General features: G+C 37.3%; 1 protein-coding gene across 2 annotated transcripts in view; it reads left to right on the forward strand.

Annotated features, from left to right (window-relative positions):
- The first annotated feature begins 1,381 nt into the window (after window positions 1–1,381).
- ube2l3b (ubiquitin-conjugating enzyme E2L 3b) overlaps window positions 1,382–21,555 on the forward strand; it is a 35,233-nt gene continuing 15,059 nt past the window's right edge. The window contains exons 1-3 of one of the 2 annotated variants that reach the window (XM_008402238.2): window positions 1,382–1,459; window positions 18,110–18,205; window positions 18,289–18,475. In XM_008402238.2, coding sequence (XP_008400460.1) covers window positions 1,433–1,459; window positions 18,110–18,205; window positions 18,289–18,475 — 310 coding nt within the window. In that variant the 5' untranslated portion in view covers window positions 1,382–1,432. Of the gene's footprint in view, window positions 1,460–13,867; window positions 13,889–18,109; window positions 18,206–18,288; window positions 18,476–21,555 lie in introns of those variants that run through there. The other variant, XM_017303186.2, reaches the window with a different exon arrangement.

The raw sequence follows: 21,555 nt of genomic DNA on the forward strand, positions 1-21,555 counted from the left end.
TATATTATAATAAAAAAAAAATAAATAAAAAAAAAAGAAAAAGAAGAAGAAGAAGAAGAAGAAGAAGAAGAAAGCGCTCATTTTCATTTAGCACATGATAGGAGCAACACAAAGGATCAGCACTTTTACTGTTACAGTTATCTTTCGGAAACTTCCGTAATCAGTTCAGTTAAATCTAATCTTGGCAACTTTTTCTTTTTCAACCATAATAAATGTGATATTCAATTGACCTGTTATGACTCAAATGTTGGCTGTCCGCCCCCCTCTGCTGCTGCTGCATCGCTGTGGAAAACCTGGAGCGGCAGAGATATCTGCGGCTTATAGCCCAGTGAGGCTTATATGTGTATGTTTACTGGTTTTTAAACAAAAAAACTTTGGGGGTGCAGTTTATAGTCCAGTCTGGCTTACAGTCCAGAAAATAAGGTATTTATTTAATAAATAGTGTTATTTCCTGGATTTATTCTGTGAAGAACCCAGAGAGGGTTATTTGATTGTGCTTTCTGGAAAACAACACATTTTTACATTTAGACACTCCTGCAATCATCACACTTTTTCTGTTACAAACTGACTCCGGCCCCCCACCTGAGAAGGGAAAAGTTATGTGGCCCTCACAGGAAAGAGTTTGGGGACCACTGCTCCAACAGGTAAAAATAGTGCACAAAAATCCCTGTAGGATGGCGAAGTCCTAGCGCAAAAATTTGTGTGACAGGTGGACAGAGCCTGGTGCTGCAAGATTGGAGACCTTGTCCTGTTAGGTGACGGGGCCTGGATAATACCCGTGTTAAACGGACGGCGGAGTCCGGCGACGACAGGCGCTTCAATTCCGTAACAAAAGTATGTTTTTATCTTTTTTTTTCAAAATCTCTTTCTTACTGTTTATTCAATGTCACATGCAGTTTTTATTTTTTCTTTAATTATATAAAGCACCTTGAAATACCTTGCTGCTGAAATGTACTATACAAATAAAATTTGATTGATTGATTGAACCTATCTGGCCCCAGATCTCAAAAATGCTCCTTGAGGTTTATAGGAATAAATTCGGTCTAATTTTGGTTGTAACCTCAATTTTCTGATTACCATCACTTGAGATGTGTATTGATGTGTGTTGTTACAGTTGAGATATAATTGATTTACAGTACCCAGACATTTTCCCATGTTTTTAATTTTCTTACTAAAAGATGTTGTGTGTTTAAGTTCTTTGGATGATTCCATCTCACTAATTAGTAAGTAGTATACTAATTACTAATTTACCAATGTAAAATGACATTATGGTCCTCAGTCCATAACAGTTGGTGGCAGTAATGCAGAATTTCAATGTTTGCCAACTACCAATAAACACTAAGAAGAAGAAGAAGAAGAAGATTTTTTTTTTTTTTTTTTTTTGTGGGGGGGGGGGCGCTGTGCATTCTGGGAACAACACAACGACTTCAAGATGGCGGCGAGCAGAAGGCTGGCCAAGGTAAACGTTTCCGTTTGAACTCTGATGCATTCTTCTTAATATGTAGATGCCTTGTGGGGGCCAAACTTCGTGATCATATTGTGTCTAAGAGCATACAAAATAATGAAACAGTTCAATGCTGTACTTACTGTCTTAATCTTTAAATCTTCGGTTAACGAGAGGTCATGCTGGTCGTCCAGCCAGGCAGTAACGTTGTGGTGTAAATTCATAGCTAGCCCTCCTAAGACATCCATCTTATGGTTTTTGTATACGATTGGGTATCGGTTGCACCGGTGCTTTGATTAAAGAAGTCGTGGAAATTTGATGTTGTTTTGTTTTTGTTTTTTTGTCCAAACGTATATTATTTCACTGCGAGACTGGTTAGGCAGTTTATTACTTTAAGATGGTAATAATTCATCACTCCGGTGGTTTAAGTCGATCACACCCTACAGGATAGTTGTTAACGGTGAATCCTGGGTAGGAAGTTTAACATTATGGAAACGAACTTCCATTTATTTTTTGCGTGGAGTTTTATTTAATCAACTGTGGTGCACTTTGTTTTACGAAACACTGGTTTTTCAAAAATGCGGTCTTTTTGTATTGAGGGTCAGAATTATTATTGACTTGATGAAGTCACATAAACCCTTATTACCTAGAAAAATACCTAGATAAAATCTGTTCATACTTTTTTATTCCTCCAAAAGACAAAATCACCAAAACATTTGATCAGTATATAATTTTTGATGTGTTTGAGTTGTAACAAGAAAACTGAAAACTGACAAGGCCAAAATTATCATATCTGCTTTTTTTGTTCTTCCAAGATATAATTGAGCATTAAATTTGCTTTAAAAACGGGTGTCTGGGGTGGGGAGGTTAGTCAAATAGGGTCAAAACTTATGTAACTCTGGTAGATATAGACAATATTATCAGCATGGTGTCTGTATCGGCTGATATTAACTGTAAAATTTAATATTGGACATTGGCCATGCTGTCAAAATAATTCACTGATTTAAAAGGCGTTTTTAACCAGTGACAATGAGTCCTGCAGCACAGCACAACATAAACTGCTAAGCATTAATGCATGACTGATGTGCTTTTTGTTTGTGAACAAGTAGTTTAGTTTTGTGAAGACTTACTGTTTGAGTATTGTTACTGTCTTAGAGAGAGCAGATGTTATGAATAAATTTGACATTAAACATAAGTTCAAAGTGTTAGATCATGTTCATCCTTCTTTTTAGCATTTGCATTTGATAGCAGGTTAAATTGGCAAAGAATGCAATATTTTAATTACACAGTAGAGAAAGTCATATCGTTTCAGTAAGTAGGTATAGGAAAAAATATTGGTATTGGTTATCAGCCAAATGAGCTTTAGTATATCGGCATATCGACCAAAGATCCAATATTGTGCATCCCTAAACTCTGGTTAGCAGGGCCAGTGTCACTTGAACATCTGACTATTTTGGTAAGAAGCAAATGCATCATGCCAATAGAAAATGAGAAAAGAATTTAGTCTGGACCTCAGAGAAAGAATAGATTCTTATTGTGTGTAGTGCTTCAGCTATGAATATTTTAGTAATAGAATATTCTACCAATGATTCCGGCAATTAATTGGAGACAAAATTGTCAGGTTTGGCAGTAACTGTTTATTTTATAAGTAATGCAACTTAGCCTGCTCTGCCACAACTGCTCAGACTAGTTACCATGACCACTGCTGATAAACAGTTTTCCTGATGATAAACAGTTATTTCTCCATCATTAGTACATTAAGCAGCTCACACATGAGGATGATTGACAGAGCTAAGACCTTCACCGTAGCTCTGATTAGTTGTTTTTGACTGGGAGCAGTACAATCGTACCACTGGAAGGAGGTGGAGGAGCTTGATTTTTTCCAGATCGTTTGTCTCATGCTGTCACAACATGGTGACCATCCATCCATCCATCCATCCATTTTCTGCCCCTTATCCGGGGTCGGGTCGCGGGGGCAGCAGCTTCAGAAGGGAACGCCTTGGGATTCCCCCGGAGGAGCTGGAACAAGTGGCTGGGGAGAGGGAAGTCTGGACCTCCCTTCTGAAGCTGCTGCCCCCGCGACCCGACAACATGGTGACATTTTTGACAAATAGTAAAAACATAATTTTTATAAAAGTTATATACGCCAGCTTTGGATAATATTATATTGCTATAAAATATTGCTACTCTTACTTGAGCAAAGTTTCTGGATACCCACTGTCAATAACTTCACTGAATGAAAAACAAATATGCTTTAAATGCATATTTAACCAAATAAGCATTTAAAGCACAGACGCATACAGTTTGTTAATGTGAAACCCCTTCTTTAAACACAAGCTTCTTCATTTTCTATTTGCTGAGCTTGTTCCAAATGTTTCATTGTGTCTAGAACAAACTGTATGATGCATTATTCCAAAGCAACAGGAGACAAGTTTGGTTGCAAACTAACATAAGCATTCCAATAAACACAAGGTTCAAAATCATTGGGGAGAAAAATAATTGGTGATGTCATCAGGGACCTCTGGTGTCTGCTGGCCTGAACTGTTGATGTTTCAAGGAAGACCATTGTGAGAGCTTATTTTTTTGTTGCATAAGTTACTAAAATAGGTTTAAGATAACAATAATGCTAGTGAGTAGGGATGTTCAATATGGCATAAAATTCATATCACAATATATATTGTGATGGGTGGCAGTACTAACAAAATATATCATGATACGATTTGGGTAAAACTTAAAATAGAAACAAAAAAATTGCATGCTATTTGAGTGGAATTTTTATTTATATGTTTTTTAGGATGTTTGTATGTAATATTTGTAAATTTTGTTTTATGCTGCCTATCATTACCTTTATCATTTCCTTTTACAAAAATCTAATTTTAAGCAATGATATGAGCAGTATAGTCTCAGTAGTGACTACCTGGTTAAATCAAAGTTAAATAAATAGATAAAAAATATTTCTATATAGAAACACAATAACTGAATGGATGTCTGAGTCAAATCCTGCTTTTTCCTTCCTTTTGTGATTGGAAATTGTAGTCAGCTGCATTGCTGGTACCCAGTTAACTACTTGCATCGTTTTAAGGTAGTAAAACTATGTTGTATTTCCTAACCCCCCTTTTTGCACCTGCCTTTTTAATGAGCTCTTCCCTTGTGCTCTCAGCCGCACTTCTTCCTGTTGGCTCTGTTTTGATGCAGGCTGGTTACATCATCAACAAGTATTACTGCACTTAGGTGGTAGATTGCAGATCGCTACCGTAGGACAAATTTCTATAGTTTTTACTGTATGCAGTTTATATTGCGCATTCCTATAAGTGAGGCAGTGTAGCCGTTTAATTCAAGGGTGTAAACTGCAGTCCTCTGACCCTGGAGGTCTTGAGTTCGAAACCACTGATAAAGAGGTTAATTGTTCTTAGAGTGCTCTATCCATGCATAGAAATTTGAGTGGAAAGAAAGAATGTGGTAGGAGAGTGCACCTGGAAAAATCCATTTAAGAATCTGGGGGAGCTTCACAAAAAACATACTGAGTTTGCAGTCAGCCACTGCAGGCCAGGGATGAAGTGAAGACCAAGGTTGAGGCCGAATGTTTGTCTTAGACAAATATTTTAGGACATTGCTTTTTATGTACTGTAAAATGCAAAAATGAATGAAAATATAGTCAATTACTCAACCAACACTATTCTTAGTATTGAACTAATAATGGTCACCATAAGATTGCAGGTGTTTGCACAGCCAAAGCTAAGCTGCACTGCTTATTATCACTCAGACGTGCTCTTTCAAATTGAAGGACCAAATGTCAGCTGTTGTTGTAAGCATTCACATGCAACACAGTTTTACAGACATTAGCAATAATAGCATTGTGTTGTTTCTGAGGTGGTGGACTGCACCTGTGCTGTGATCCCAATGTTGCTTTTAAGTCAGATCTTGTTGTTTGTCTGAGGGTGGAAATAAAAGGGAGTATTTTTTATTTTTGAGAAAAACTATAGAGTCTTCAATTGGCTTTTACCCATTATGCTGACCGAGACCAAGCCCGAGGCTTAACAGTCTAGCAAAGGGCCAGTCTGTGACCCCTGTGAGCTCTCACAAGCTGGGAAAAGAACAGTTACTTTGAAGAAAGTTAAGGAGTTCTTCGGGTCTTAAGAGTTCCACACACTCTACCTAACTTTGGAACCACAGACAAAATTATTCGGTCTTGTGATTGAGAGAGGCTGTTATTTGTTTCCATCTTATATGCTAAATGTTATATCCATCCAACTGTCTAAAGTTGGTTTGTCCTGTGATAATCATTTTCTTATATTCTTTTAACTTGCTATTAATTAATTAATCATCGGTAGAGATGCTCCGATCAGGTTTTTTGCTGCCGATTCCGATACTGATCACCAATGAGGCCGATCTCTGCTGATCGCCTGGATTGACTGTTTATTTTATTTTAGTTATAAATGATACTATGTGATCTGGCGAAATTAAAAAATGGTAATAAATTCACCTAATTAACGTAAACATGCAAAATACTTGCAGGCGCAATACAGCAGCTACTCAGTCAAAAGAACAACTGAAAAACCTGCAATCAGTAAAATAATATTTAACAGTAAGGCTCTCAGTTCCCTAAATTATACGAGTCAAATAAGTCTTCCTATATCAAATACAGTAATGTCAAGTAAAAAAGGAGACATTCATTCAAAGTCAAACACAGGCTGCAACAAGAGACAGTGATCGGCGATCACCGATCAGAGACTTTTTCACGGAAATCGGCCAATTATGATCAGTGGCCGATCGATCAGCACGCCTCTAGTTATCAGTTATTTATTTTTTTTAAACTTCTTGAGATATTATGCCAAAATACATTTACTTAGTCTCTAAAGGGATGTTCTGTTTGAAAATATCTTGTAGGGCACTATTTAAGTCTTTCCACTAATCTTTTATGACTGGTCAGTCCCAAAAGACATGATGAAGGTTCTGAAGAAGTAGGAGGATTTCTGTTAAGTCCAATTTCTGAGTTGGTGTGATAAAAGAATCTTACCAGTTTTTCAATCCAAATTCTTGCCATTGTAGTGATTTATTATTTTATTATTTATTACTTTATATTTTTGTCAGTAATTGGCTTAATTTTTAAGTTAACATTTCTTTTTTCTAAGTATTGATAGAAGTCCTGTTTGTCTAGAGAATTTTTTTCTCTTGAGTGTTTCTAAATCAATTAAGATTTCGTTGTTCATTGTTGTGCAGAGAGCAGTAATTTCTTTTTTTATTCAGTCTTTAAACCTGCCATCCAGTTTGTTTGGTGTGAAGTCTCAGTCATATATGATCCATTTTACAACGGTTATGTCGAGTAGCAGTTTGGGCAGTATATTCCTTTTAATTGAGTCAATTCTAGAGCTAAAACTTAGAAAAGGAGCAAGATTCCATCTTGTGATATCATCTTTGATTCTGGTACCGGTGTTACGTCAATCCGCGTTTCCCCATCAGATCCGGTTCCCCCTGCGTCTTCTTGCCGCTCCGCCCCGCCCACACGGCAAAATACGCGCGTGCTCGTGATGAGCACTGAGAAAGCACGCGCGTAGGGAACTACGGACACCGTGAAAACTCAAACATGTTTCGGCAAAGTTGTCACTTTCTTCACGTTTTTGCGGGAAACAAATAGTAATAATACTAATAATAAAAAATAATAGTAATGATAAATACATATATGACACATATATTATGATTATTATAAATGTATATATATATATATATATATATATATATATATATATATATATATATATATAACAGGGCAATGCATTTTAATGCTCAATATTACCCATCACATACCGTTCCCCTTGTTTTACAGTGCCGCATTATTTATGCTAATTCGAACGCCCCTCCTGAAAGGCGCTGAAACATTGTCCAAGAAAATCGGTTCGGGCGTCACGAACACATGACGAAATGAGCCAACAGTGATATCATATTAAACCTTAAACCATAGGCTTTCTATACATACCCGGTTTGTCAAGGGTTATCTTTTTAGTGTTTTTGTAAATCATAAAAGTATTAGAACTTCGTCAAATAGCAACGAATTATAAAAAATAAACCCGACAAAATGGGTATAAAAATAAAGGTTAATTTGTTAGCTTTAATATAATACTGGAACCACACTTGCAGAATCAATGTGCGTGACGCCCCACGCCTATCAACACACGAACGGACTTCCCCCGAGGCGCCCCTTCCAGCTTTCGTTCCTTCTGTAAGCTAAATGTGGCTACGTGGTGAAGCTAGCTAAAAACGAATAACCGGAGTTTTAAGCCCCCGGTAGTTCTAAGAGCGGATCGAGTGAACCCCTCCTGAGCTTTTCACCGTGTGCACGGTTCCAGCGGGGACCTGTTTTAACAATTTTTCTTGTGATTTTGCAAACTGAAAAGCTGAAAATAAATAAATGTTTTTATATGATGCTGCAGTCTAATTGACATCTAGGAAGGAAGTTTCAATGAAATGCATAAAAAAATAAACATTTTGGTGCAAGTCAAAAATTCTCTAAAATTAGATTTTTTTTTAAAAACACAAAAGAATCCCTATTTTCTACCAGCAATATCAAGGAAACTATTAAAGGTGGCCAAAAATGGATGCTTTTATGTTATTCAGCAGCCTAATTTATCTGTAGTAGAGAAGTTTTATTCCGTCGGTCATGTTGGCTTTGGAAGCAGTTTTTCGGTCTAATAAATCTTTATTGAACGGTTCCAGACCCCTACAAAAATTGAGCATGTTAAGACCACATAGCAGGATGGGAAACATAACTTTTGGGGCTTGGTTTCAGCATATATTTTTTAATATTGTATCCCAAACATGCCATCTCTGCTGTCAGGGTAAATATTGAAATTTGTTTTATTTTTTAAAATTCAATTTTTTAAAGAACCTTCATTTTAAAAGTAAACTATTTATACTGTACATATTCATGTTTTTTAATATAATTTATTAATATTTAAAGGATGTCATTACAAATAAATGTCAAATGTATTTATTTTTTAAGTAATCGGCTTTCAAAAACCCCATCTTTTTCTTCTCAACGGTGGGTTTGTGGCAAGGAGATTTTGGGGGATAGATATCCCCCAAAATCTCAGAAACCGTTAGAGATAATGGGCTGAATTTTTTTCTGCTCTTTTCTAAAAAATGCATTCAGAGTACAAAAAATATAAAGAAAAAAAATTGGTTGCCAGTACCTGAGAACATAATTACATTTAAATAGTTTTTGGAGGTCTTTTGGTATGATAATGTCAAGATACAGTGTCTTGCAAAAGTATTCGGCCCCCTTGAACTTTTCAAACTTTTGCCACTTTTCAGGCTTCAAACATAATGATCTAAAATTTGTATTATTTTCAGAAGAACCAAGAAGAAGTGGGACACAGTCGTGAGGTGGAACGAAATTTATTGGATATTTTAAAAACGTTTTTAACAAATAAAAAACTGCAAAGTGGGGCGTGCCATATTATTCGGCCCCCTTGCGTTAGTACTTTGTAGCGCCACCTTTTGATGCAATTACAGCTGCAAGTCGCTTGGGATTTGTGTCTATCAGTTTTGCACATGGAGAGACTGAAATTCTTGAACATTCTTCTTTGCAAAACAGCTGGAGCTCAGTGAGGTTGAACGGAGAGCTATTGTGAACAGCAGTTTTCAGCTCTTTCCACAAATCCTTGATTGGATTCAGGTCTGGACTTTGACTTGGCCATTCTAACACCTAGATACGTTTATTTGTGAACCATTCTGTTGTAGATTTTGCTTTATATTTGGGATCATTGTCTTGTTGGAAGATAAATCTCCATCCCAGTCTCAGGTCTTTTGCAGACTCCAACAGGTTTTCTTCCAGAATGGTCCTGTATTTGGCTCCGTCCATCTTCCCTGTCCCTGCTGAAGAAAAGCAGGCCCAAACCATGATGCTGCCACCACCATGTTTAACAGTATGGATGGTGTGTTAGGGTGATGAGTTGTGTTGCTTTTACACCAAACGTATTGTTTTGCATTGCGGCTAAAAAGTTTGATTTTGGTTTCACCTGACCAGAGCTCATTGGAAGTCAATCATTGGAAGTCAAAATTGGAAATAAAAGAAGAAAGCGCACATACATACGGAATTAGGTTTTAATAGGGAATTGAAATTTGAGAATGTTGTTGATCAGTTAAATAGCATTGAGGGGAAAAAGAAGATTTTTTTTGTTTTTTTTATACTGGGATCATTGTGAGAATTTGAGGTATAGACATTAGGATTCAATAAATGGCAGTAGTGCAACAATGCAAGCTGCCATTGAAATCTAAAGAAGAAGAAGAAGAAAGTGTCCATTTCCATTTAACACATGCTAAATGAAAATGGGCGTGTCAGTAAAAGTGCTGACACAAAGGATCAGCACTTTTACTGTTACAGTTGCCGTTCGGAATTCTACCATAATCAGTTCGATTAAATCTAAACTTGGCAAATTTTTCTTTTTCAACCCTAATAAATGTGATATTCAATTGACCTGTTATGACTCAAATGTTGGGTGTCCGCCCCCCTCTGCTGCTGCTGCATCGCTGTGGAAAACCTGGAGAAGCAGAGATATCTGCGGCTTATAGTCCGGAAAATACAGTATTTATTTCATAGTGTTATTTCCTGGATTTTTTCTGTGAAGAACCCAGAGAGGGTTATTTGGTTGTGTTTTCTGGAAAACAAGAAATTTTTACATTTAGGCACTCCTGCAATCGTCACACTTTTTCTGTTACAAACTGACTCCGGCCCCCACCAGGGAAGGGAAAAGTTACTTGGCCCTCAAAGGAAAAAGTTTGGGGACCCCTGGTTTAGAGGGACGGCCGGGTCTTGATAGATTTGCAGTGGTCTCCTCCCATCTCAATACGATCACTTGCTCAGTGCTCCTTGAGATGTTTAAAGCTTGGGAAATCTTTTTTTATCCAAATCTGGCTTTAAACTTCTCCACAACAGTATCTGAGACCTGGCTGGTGTGTTCCTTGGTCTTCATGATGCTCTCTGCACTTTAAATACAACCCTGAGACTATCATGGAGCAGTCTCAGGGTTGCATTTATACGGGGACTTGGATACACACAGGTAGATTCTATTTACATTCATTAGTCATTTAGGACAACGTTGGATCATTCAGAGATCCTCACTGAACTTCTTTCGTGAGTTTGCTGCACTGACAGTAAGGGGGCCGAATAATATTACACGCCCCGCTTTGCTGGTTTTTATTTGTTAAAAAAGTTTAAAATATCCAATAAATTTCGTTCCACCTCACGATTGTGTCCCACTTGTTGATTCTTCACAAAATGATAAGCATTTTAGATCTTTGTTTGAAGCCTGTGACAGACTGGCGACCTGTCCAGGGTGACCCCGCCTCTCGCCTGGAACGTTAGTTGGAGATAGGCACCAGCGCCTCTCCCGACCCCACTAAGGAACAAGGGTGTACAGAAAATGGATGGATAGATGGATGTTTGAAGCCTGAAAAGCAGCAATAGGTTGAAAAGTTCAAGGGGGCCAAATACTTTGACAAGGCACTGTAACGTTAAGGGTTTCAAAAGCTGTGCAGTTGTATACAGACTTTGGTCTCGGAAAGAAATCTAAATTCACTCAAAATAGTGTCCTTCATATTTAGATGCGTCTATTCTTGGGGTGCTGTGGTGGCACAGGGGTAGAGCACCACCCACGTGACGAGGCCTTAGTCCTCCACACGGCTGTCGCAGGTTCAAGTCCTGGCCTGGTGACCTGTGCCGCATGTCTTCCCCTCTCTCATTGCCCACCTTCTGTCTGACCACTTTCAAATAAAGGCCTAAAGATCTAAAATGTATATTTTAGATCTTTATGTTTGAGCCTGAAAAGCAGCAAAAGGTTGAAAAGTTCAAGGGGGCCGGATACTTTGACAAGGCACTGCATTTGAAATGGTCAGTGTGCCAAGCTAAGGGTTATCTGTTTATTTCCTGTTGTGAAGTATCAGTGTAAGACAGCAACTGAGTTCTGTTGGACTTCTGATGTTTCATGTCCACGTTGAATATTACTATGCAGTGGATTGACAAACAGTTTGGTTGTCATCAAGTACTGCTAACACTGTAAAAAAATGTTGGGATCTCACGCTGCTGCCAATTTACCATCAGAATTTAAGGTGATGTTGGATTGTTGTGAACTCTTGCATAATTGATATGAGTGTTGTTTTACGGGACAACGCTCATAATATGGCCCAAGTACTTTATGATACCAACTTGTAAAGTTTACCCTGCTTGGCACACACTGCAACTCTTAAACAAGGGACAACTAGAACAGCATTGCATTTATTCCGGCAACACGAAGGAGAATTTTCTGACATTTTAAGCATTCATTGCTTGCTTATTCCTCGGTTTACAACATACAAACATAGATACAGTTAGGTCAGCCCAGGAAGCGATTACAACAAGTCTTTTCAATGAGGTGGAACAGGATGGTCTACAGGCTGCAGTCTGTTGGAGCAGAGACATGATGTTGGCGTTTATGCCACCGAGCACGAGTTACCAGTCACACTGACTGGAACCAGTGTGACCAATGTGCGGAACATCCTTGCACCATTTGAAGAACTCACAAAGGAGATTATCTCAACAACTACAGCAGCAGAGGTCATCCTAAATGTCATTGTACTCGAGCAGCTTTTGCAGAGGCAAACAAGCACGATTGTACAGCCAAAGCTGCACTATTGGAGGCTGTTGTAAGAACATTCAACAACATTGAACATGAGCCCTTGAGCTTTTAAAGATTTTGTTTTTGGAGAACTAGTTGACTTTATTTAACAGTAATCTAATAGGAAGACGGCAGAGAGAGAAGGGTTGAAAGTCAAAAGAACCAAGCACATAAGTCAAACTCGGGATGGCCGGGTCTCTGTTTACGGGCCACTCGCTGTTACTACTGTGTCACGCGACGCCCTTGGCCACTATTCTTGATCCAAGGCAAGTAAGTACAAGTATTCTATTTTCTATCCATAGTTATTTCAACCTAGTGCTATATTTCAACAAACATTTAAATTAAATTAAAAATGAAAATTGCTTGATTGAAATGCATTCATTTACATGCAAAATTAAAATGCAAGTCATTCAAAGTCATAAAAATTAAAATGTATGGAATTTTTATGACTTGGATTCATTAAAATTCGTGCAACTCATAAAAACTAAAATTGACCCATCTTTCTTTGTTGATGCAAAACAAGGTACAAGAATCGCTACTTCTCAGAAGAGGTGAAAGATCAATTGAAACTGCTCCTTTTGGTCAAACGTGCAGAGGGGGAGACCAGATGCACACCTGTGGATGAGAAACTTGTTGCAGGAAAATTCTCTGTAGTGGGACCTCCTGACATACCTGAAGCCAAAATGTGTGGTCTACTGTTTGCAGTACTGAAATCTTGAAAAAGAATATTAATAAGGAGCAATAGCTGGCCGGCCTTTCAGCTATTCAGGTACAGAATTATCTGTCTGAGGTTCCTATTGAAAGGAGCCAGAACCCATTGGCCTTCTGGAGGCTCAATGGAAATTGTTTCCCTCATCTTGCTCTACTTGCCCGAGCTTGTCTGTCTGCCCCATTCACAAGTATTGAAAGCAAACGCTTGGCTGGACATGTAGTAGCTCAGAAAAGAAGTTGCATGTCTGGTGAAAATGCAGAAATGTTTTTGTTCATCAAGAAAAACCTGCCATAGTTACTGCAATGAATCTGTGAGAATAAACTAACCTGTGCCAATGTTTTTCTTATTGCTCATATGAAAGTACAAATTCTATACTTTTTTGTTGCATGTTTGTAATTTAGGAGCTTTGGTACTGTAAACTTTTTCATGCTATATTTTAGGTTGTTTTTATATGTAAAAACAATTGTTTTCACAAGGAAACCAAAAACTTAACTCGTGTTATTGGTTGTTTAAGTTGTGTTATGTCCTCAAAGTACCTCAGACCTTGTGATTTTTAACAAAAAGCAAAATAGTGTTGTGCAGTTTATTATGACAAGGCTTAAAACGGGTCTCTAGTCTAACCTGTGTTCAAAGTGTAAAAAGTGAAAGACAAGGAAATGATTTTGTTTTGCTTAGTTTTGTAGTTTGTATAACAATTAATTATACAAACTTAATTTATCTTTCAGAGCACTATCCTATGGGCAGTTAAAACAAGTTTGTATTGTTTCAAGGGTATATTTTTTAATAAAATAAGGTTGAAACATTCAAAGTGTATTGCGACCTTTTAACTGCTGATGGTATTGGTTAAATAAAAAAAGTGATAACAGCCAAATTACAATTGACAGGCTTTTTAATGATCAGTAAGAAAACTGCTATCAGCATTCCCCTACCAGACGCAGTTGCAAAGGATTCAGTTTGTCCACTAGCATAGAACATCACCCTTATGGAGCATGACTTGATGGTGAGATCCAGCAGCCTTTCATTTTTTTACTTCATTTTCACAGTAAACAACATGGACTACAACTGCCAAATGAATACATGCAGGTCCGTCTTCGTTTTTCAATATTAACAATTTGTTGTTTTCATGTCAATCTCAGTTCCTGCAGTTTTGTTATTGACCTTGACAATAACTTCAAGATGTTTTTTGTTGTGGGATCAATGGTAAATTTTAAGATCTTGGGCTGAAACGATTAATCGGATTAATTACATAATGAACCAGTTACAGAGAAAATTGACTAATTTACATAATTAATCATTAACTGGAGTATACAGATATTTAAAAAAGCAATTTGCTGAAATGACAGCACATTTGGAGCAGATGTTAAGCCCAAACTGTACAAAAATGTACACATTGTGTACTTTTGTCCATCAATTTGTTCTACTTAAAACAACATAAATAGAAATATTTCAACCAGTTCAAATTATTTAAAGAAATGTGGCAACATTTCTTGAAGGAATGCGCATAAGACTGACATGACACTGTCATGAACATGAAGAAGTCTTGACTATTTGTGACTGTCATTAAGTGTCATTCGGTAAACAATTACAGTTTTAATACAAAAATTACATTATTTAAAATGTCTTTGTGACAAATTGTCATTCACAAAAAATGGTTTTGTTTTGACAACTTGATATTAACTAAAAATCATCATCCATGTTATAACAGGCATTACTTATCAAACTTTAAAAAGTTATGTATCTTTGGGTATTACTACATTAACATGGCATTTGTTAGTTTTAACTGTGACAGTCACAAGACCATTAATAATTGTCATTAATATTTCCCTTCCCTTACATTGGAACACACAGCAATTATGTTGCTTTATTACATTACTCTGTCATATGTTAGTCTTAAGTTTCTTAATCTAATTGATCCCACAATATTCTAGCAAGATGTCTACAAAGCACTAATGAAACACATTAAACCTGTTTTAAGTAGATTTAAACCTGTTTTAAACCTGGTTTAAAACAGGTTTAAAGCAGGTTTAAACCTGGTTTAAACCAGGTTTAAACCTGCTTTAAACCTGGTTTAAAACAGGTTTAAACCTGGTTTAAACCAGGTTTAAAACATTGGTGGAGATGCCTCTCATCTCCACCAATGAGAGGCAGAAGTGCACCAACATTGCAGGGTGGTAAAAATAATAAGAAACCATCATCTTGCGCGCCTAACGAACACAGATTAAAACACTCGGCCAAACCTCCAGTGTGCGAAGAAGTACGTCTAATAGATATATAAGGTATGTGTCTTATTAATTTTAGATTGTCTTTGAGAAGAAAACATTGACTTTCTTCTTGGTAAAGTTAGCTTTCAGTGATTCAAGCTAATGCAAGCTTCCTGTAACTTAACGTTAGCTAAAGTTATCAAACTCCATAACTGTAAGGTTAGCCCTTATTCATAAACGTTTTTGAAGGCAGGCAAATAAATTTTCCCTCCAATTTTAATTTGGCAAATAGTAAGCTACTACATTACTCAAAGTTACCCTTTGGGTGTTTTATTTAGCAGCTTGACGGATGCGACGTGGTGCTTGTGTTCTTTGCTTTGCCAACTTTAGCCACATACAGACTCGTTTTTGCCTAAGAACACATGGTAAGGGGACAAAAGACGCTACTGAAGACATGCTACAGGTGTGGAAGAGGCTTATGAGGACGAGCCATGGTACAGTTACTTCTGGTACAGAATGCAAAACATTAGTTAGTTTTGCATTAGGAATAACTGGTTGGAACTTCTGCCAAACAAATATTTGGTCAGAAAGTTTTGTTGAGCTCTAGTCATTATTTTACTTGTACTAAGAATAGTACATGTAATAATAATAGAATTTACAGAGTTTTCCCTAGTGTATTTTAAGCCTGGCTATGCTTTACATGGCCCCCTGTTAGGCTAAGCATTGTTTGTTTTTGTTTTTATAAAAAAGAAAAAAAATGTATATATATATATATTTTTTTTTTAGTAAGCCGGACTGCAAAGGCATCGCTTTTGCGGTGAGCATTTTACTGGCAGATCAGAATTATTCCTGAAAGAAAGATGGGTTTATAGTTTTTATAGTTGATCCATTGAACAGGGAGCGCCCACCAATCAGATCTCTGGCGCCTCAGCGGGCGGCTTGATCTCTGAAGTTTGTCTCGGCGCAAATCGCTGCTACTTGCTTCACTTTATTTTATGTAAGATTAATTATTAATGACTCTGTTATTAAATCATTTGACAGTGCAATAAAACTTAATGAAATCTTTTATTGGTCCTATTTGTTCCACTTTTTTTCAGGTAGGGGGAAATATTAATGACTGTTAGTACGTCTGTCACAATAAACAATAAAAGTAATTGCACAATAAATTACAAGAAACTCAATAATTTTCAATTTCTTCATTTAGCATTCTTCTCTTTTCTCTTTCTTTCTACCAAACTGGTCTTCAGGCTGGTGCTTTGATCTCAACTAACCCCTTTTTTGAAAGACAATTTTGTTTACAGAGACTTAAGAATAAATTTTTTTCATTGTTTCTGTTGGGATTTTTTTAAATTATTTTGGATATTACCGATGTCCCCCAGTTCCAGTGTTTAAATGTTTATAAGAATTTAAAGTTTATTGATCCTTGAAAATGTGTTATTGCATTTTTATTATGCCATTATTACTATCACATTACTTGAAATGGTCTCAAAACAATATTATGGTTTATCGCAATAAGTTCTGGGACATTTTAACGTCCAGCAAAATGTGTAATGGTGACGGGCCTAGTGGTTAAAGCTTTTGACAGTGTAGTAAGACATAACCTCATTATTACTGATCCTGCTTGTTCCACTTGTGTAAGGGGAAATATTGATGACTGTGTCGTTGAAGTTTTTTACAGTGTAGTAACACTTGATGATATCCGTAACTAGTTCAATGTGTTCCAGTGTGTAAGGGAAAATATTAATGACAAAACTATAATGGTCTCACGATTGTCACAATTAAGATTAACTAGAATTGACAGGATATTGTAATCCTGCAAAAACACACAACTTTTTAAAGTTTGGTAATACACCCCTGCTAGGATATATTTATGACAGATGATGATTCTTGATTAATGTCAAGTTGTCATAACAAGGATATTTTTTTTCCAGGATAATGACAAGACATTTTAAACAGTGTCAACTTTGTATTAAAAGTGTAATTATTTACCAAATGACACTTAATGACAGCAGTCATAAATATTCATGAAGACTCCTTCATGTTCATGACAGGGGTTATGCCTTGTTTAAGACAGTATTATGCACAGCCCTTCAAAATAAGTGTTACTAAAAGATTTCACTCAGTTCTGAAATGGTCAAAAGCTTAACACCACACTGTATTGAGAGAAGTGAAGCAAAAGGGGCCGAGCTTTTCACATTGCTAGAAGTGTTTTGTTTTTTGTTTTTAGCTGTAGACACTTCCTTTTTAACAAATAAACTAAAAGAATGCCATTGTATTGGATTTTGGCCAAGTTATATTACTTTAAAATAAATGTAATTATTTTTTGCGTCTATTATTGTCTTTCTGATATTGCATACTTAAAAAAGGCCTAAATGGTAAAATAAAAAATCTGAAATGTGCCAGTTTTTTTATCTGATTAGTCATCACAATACTTGATAACAAATATAATTGTTAGTTGAAGGGCTAGGAAGGTTCTTGTAGGCTTTACATCTACCTACTAAGAAAACACATGCAATCAGTGTTTTCTTAATTACAGATTAATGAAGCCATTACATCAGTAACAGATAATGTATCTATAATTTCAAGATGGTGCGTTTTTTTAAACTTGAATAATTCTTGTGAATTTTACAGGCACATTTCGCTATATCAGTGACCTTTGGTCTCACTCTCCAGAAGGGCCTCCGCTTAAACTGGGAGCGTGATACATTCAGGGCTGGGTTCTTTTTGTCTGAGAGGAACCTTTTCTGTTAATTTGTCCACCGCTTATGACCACCTCAGCTTTGTTCTACTTATGTGGACGATTCATCTCTGTTTAAGAAGAGTCTGATGTTGTCACCAATCGTCCTTGCTCTGCTTTTTTCACTGCTTCTTGTGGTTCTCTTGGATTCTTTGACGTGACTTGCAAGCAGCAATGATGATCTGTGGTATTCTGTTAGTTTTAATTTGTTCCTCAGACAGTCTGGTTTCCTTTTTCCACAGATTATTTTTTGTGTCCTCCTTAGATTGCCTCTTAGTTTGTGTGTATGTTTCTATCCGTCGATCGATCACAGCATTTGAAGTTGAGACTTTTAATGAATAATATGTGTCGTGTTTGGTTTATTAGGAACTTGAAGAGATTCGGAGATCTGGGATGAAGAACTTCAGAAACATTCAAGTTGAGGAATCAAACCTATTGTCATGGCAAGGGCTTATTGTTCCTGTAAGAAGTTGTCTCTTTTTGTTTTTCTAGGCTGATTTGCCTTAATTTGGATTTATAGTTTTAATCATTAACTTTTCTTCCAGGACAATCCACCGTATGACAAAGGTGCATTCAGGATTGAAATAATTTTTCCAACCGAGTACCCATTCAAGCCTCCCAAAATCACATTCAAGACAAAGATCTATCACCCCAACATCGATGAGAAAGGTCAGGTGTGCTTGCCTGTGATTAGTGCTGAGAACTGGAAACCCGCTACCAAAACTGACCAAGGTTAGTGGTACCACATGATAAAACTGCCTTTTTTTGTTATAACTTATCTGAGCTACCTGATAAAGCTAGCTGAGCTATTTTACCAATAAAATGGTTTTTTTTTGGTTTGTCAATTAACGCTATTTTATTATTGTTTCTTTGAAAACATGTTTAAAAGGCACTTAATGTCTCTCAACCTTTTTTGGGCCATCACCCCTCTGTCCAATATCCAGGTCACTGACTGCCCCCTTAAAAGAAGATGTAGGCTACTTTGCTCTGAATATTATTTTATTATTAATATAACTCTCATTATTGTTGCTGTTATGATTTTGATTATGTCTGTACAATCAAAATCATAACGGCAAAAAACACTTTTAAAAAGTTGTTTTTTAAGTGTTATGTTAAAAAAAATGTGTTTTTATATTTCTAAAATTACGGAGTCCTCTAGGACAGTGGTCCCCGAGCCCCGGTCCGGGGACCGGTACCGGTCCGTGGACCAATTGGTACCGGGCCGCGCAAGAAATAATTAAATATTTCCGTTTTATGTATTATTTGAGTCTGGAGGATCTTTTATTTTGAAAATCCTTTAACCGGATTCTTTCTGTTACTTGCGCGTCAACATTGAGCCCACAAGCAGCAAAATGAGTAAGAAAAAGTCAGAAAAAGATCAGATGCCTTTGGAAAGTTTCTTTGCAAAGGGGAAAAGGCCCAGAGAAGAGACAGGAGAATGGATTTATTCCGGACTGGTAGGTGAATCCCATGTTACAAGCAGCTCTGCGTAACATGCGGCGACCGGCTGCTAATGAGGCAATGAAGCTTCAAACTGCTTCGCCACGTAGAGACCAAGCAGGCTGTGGACATAAGCAACACTTCACTCCCAGATGGGACCGTCTCATTGCAGAGAGACAAGCTCAGGGCTCCCGTTAGTCATTATCGTGAGTTAAAATTTTCACAAAAGTAAAATGTTCGTTTTTGTGGTGCATCTCTATCTTATTTTGAAGGGGGTATGTAAATGTTACCATAGCGACCAGAGTCAGAGAGCGTTTGGGCAGTGGTTGAGAGGAGATGAGTAGAGCTTGTGAGTCTTAAGTCTGGTTTAGACGGAAAGATTTAAGAATTGTCGGCCGATTCTCCAAACCTCAGTGGCCACAGAGCTGATAAAATAACAACAGGTTGGATGGGTTCGTGTGTCCAGCCACACGGCAGGAACCGATTCCAGTCACGAACATCCCGATTCCAGAGGATAATCCAGTAAAACCCCCAACATAGCATACGGGAATTTAGAATAACCAAACACAGATGACGATGCAGAAACAATAGTGATAGTTTGTGGAGTCATTTGAATAAAAGACGTAACAAAAAGAAAAGGAGGTGGATAAAAGACGGCGGGAGCAGCCGCTCTATTTGCTGCACTGGAGATGACTATGTTTTTTCATAGTCAACATTTTTAACTGAATACACATAATAATGACCTTTACATATAATAATAAACATTTCCACGTATCATCTCTGTTGCTCATATGCTGTTTGGGATTCCCCTCTCTTCTTACGTCACCGCGCTTTCTGATTGGCTACCTGTCACATTCAACAGGTTGTATTGTAGTTTCCAGTCAGGGAAAACCCCACAGGCTGTGATAAAAGGGCCAAGACAACCCAAATCGGGCATATTCAGGCTTTAGCGAGAACACCACCAGCTTTGCGAGGTAACACAAAAGAAAGAAAGCCAATCAGAGTGGCACAAAACAAGTCAATTCAAACTTTATCAGCTTTCTCGTTCTGTGCCATATTCTGATGTTAGTTGCTAAATCTTGAAACTAACAAGATTTAGCAACTAACCTTTATCTGATCTGCCCAGATAAAAGGTGTAAAAGATACATTTTTTATCTGGCCAAAGTAACCAGATAAAAAAATGTACAACAATGCTAGTTTAAACTTTAAACCATTTACAAAAAACTGTGTTCTGCAACATTAAAGCATGGCTAGCGCTGCACATATATCAATCATAACTCATCTTCTCTTCAGTGTTTTTGACATTTTCTTGTGGTAAAACGGGATGTCAGAGTATCACCTATAAAATTTCACTCATGTGGCATTCACTGTGAAAACCAGTGCTTTAAGTGGAAAAACAAAAGTTCCTGATCCTTTTAATGCCATAAATATTGGACAGAAATTTGTATTATATCTTTACAAAGACCTGTCTATTGATTTATAGATCAGTAGTTTTACTGTACAGTAGAGGTGTGCCGATTGATCGGCCACCGATCATAATCGGCTGATTTCCGTGAAAAAGTGCATGATCGGCGATCATTGTCTCTTGTTGCCGATACCGATCACCTGCATCTCATTTCTCAGCCTTCCTGTGCAGCTGGTCTCCTCTTTCCTTCACTCTGCGCAAACGCGCAGCAACAAATTCTAAGCGATGTGGAACTATAACGCACTGAGTGAATGGGGAAGTTTGTGTGTTGCGGTGGAAAATTGAAGCAGGTCAAAATGCATCAACACAACGAAGCTAATACGACATAAAAACAATGCCATACTTGATGTAGTTTGGCTACATCGAGGCTCACTGCAGTAAAAATGACATATGGAGGATCAGATAGCAGGTAAAGCAGAGCACAGCTACAAACACTCACCTGGATTAGCATGACGGTCAGAAAGCTAAACAAATAACACGCAAAATTATTTAAGTCTTCGAGCTGCGATGTAAGACGCTGGTTCTGCTCTCGCTGTTGAACCGCTGCTACGCTACAGGTAGTAATATTTCACAGACGGAGCGCCGCTTCTGCTCCACCTGGTAGTGACTCTCACACCAAACCTCTGTTTAAAGCTGCAGCATCTAACTTAAAAAATACATTTTACATACGTATTAAAACTTTCGCTGTCCTAACATGAGACAGATAATCTCTAAAAAAATAATCGATCTCCTCCCTGCTCTGCATAATTACTCCGCTCAGTCAGAAACAGCCAATCAGAACTAGCAGTAATCAGCTAGCCGCCATGCTAACATGAAGTTTTCATTCAGTAACTCTGGATTGTTTATTGTAATGGATCCTGTATTTGCCTTTGAATGTTAAGTTTTATACTTGAATTTTTTTTGGCAA

The sequence above is a fragment of the Poecilia reticulata genome, chromosome 9 (genome assembly GCF_904066995.2).
Source record: "Poecilia reticulata chromosome 9, P_reticulata-male-v2, whole genome shotgun sequence".
Classification (NCBI taxonomy): Eukaryota; Metazoa; Chordata; class Actinopteri; order Cyprinodontiformes; family Poeciliidae; genus Poecilia; species Poecilia reticulata.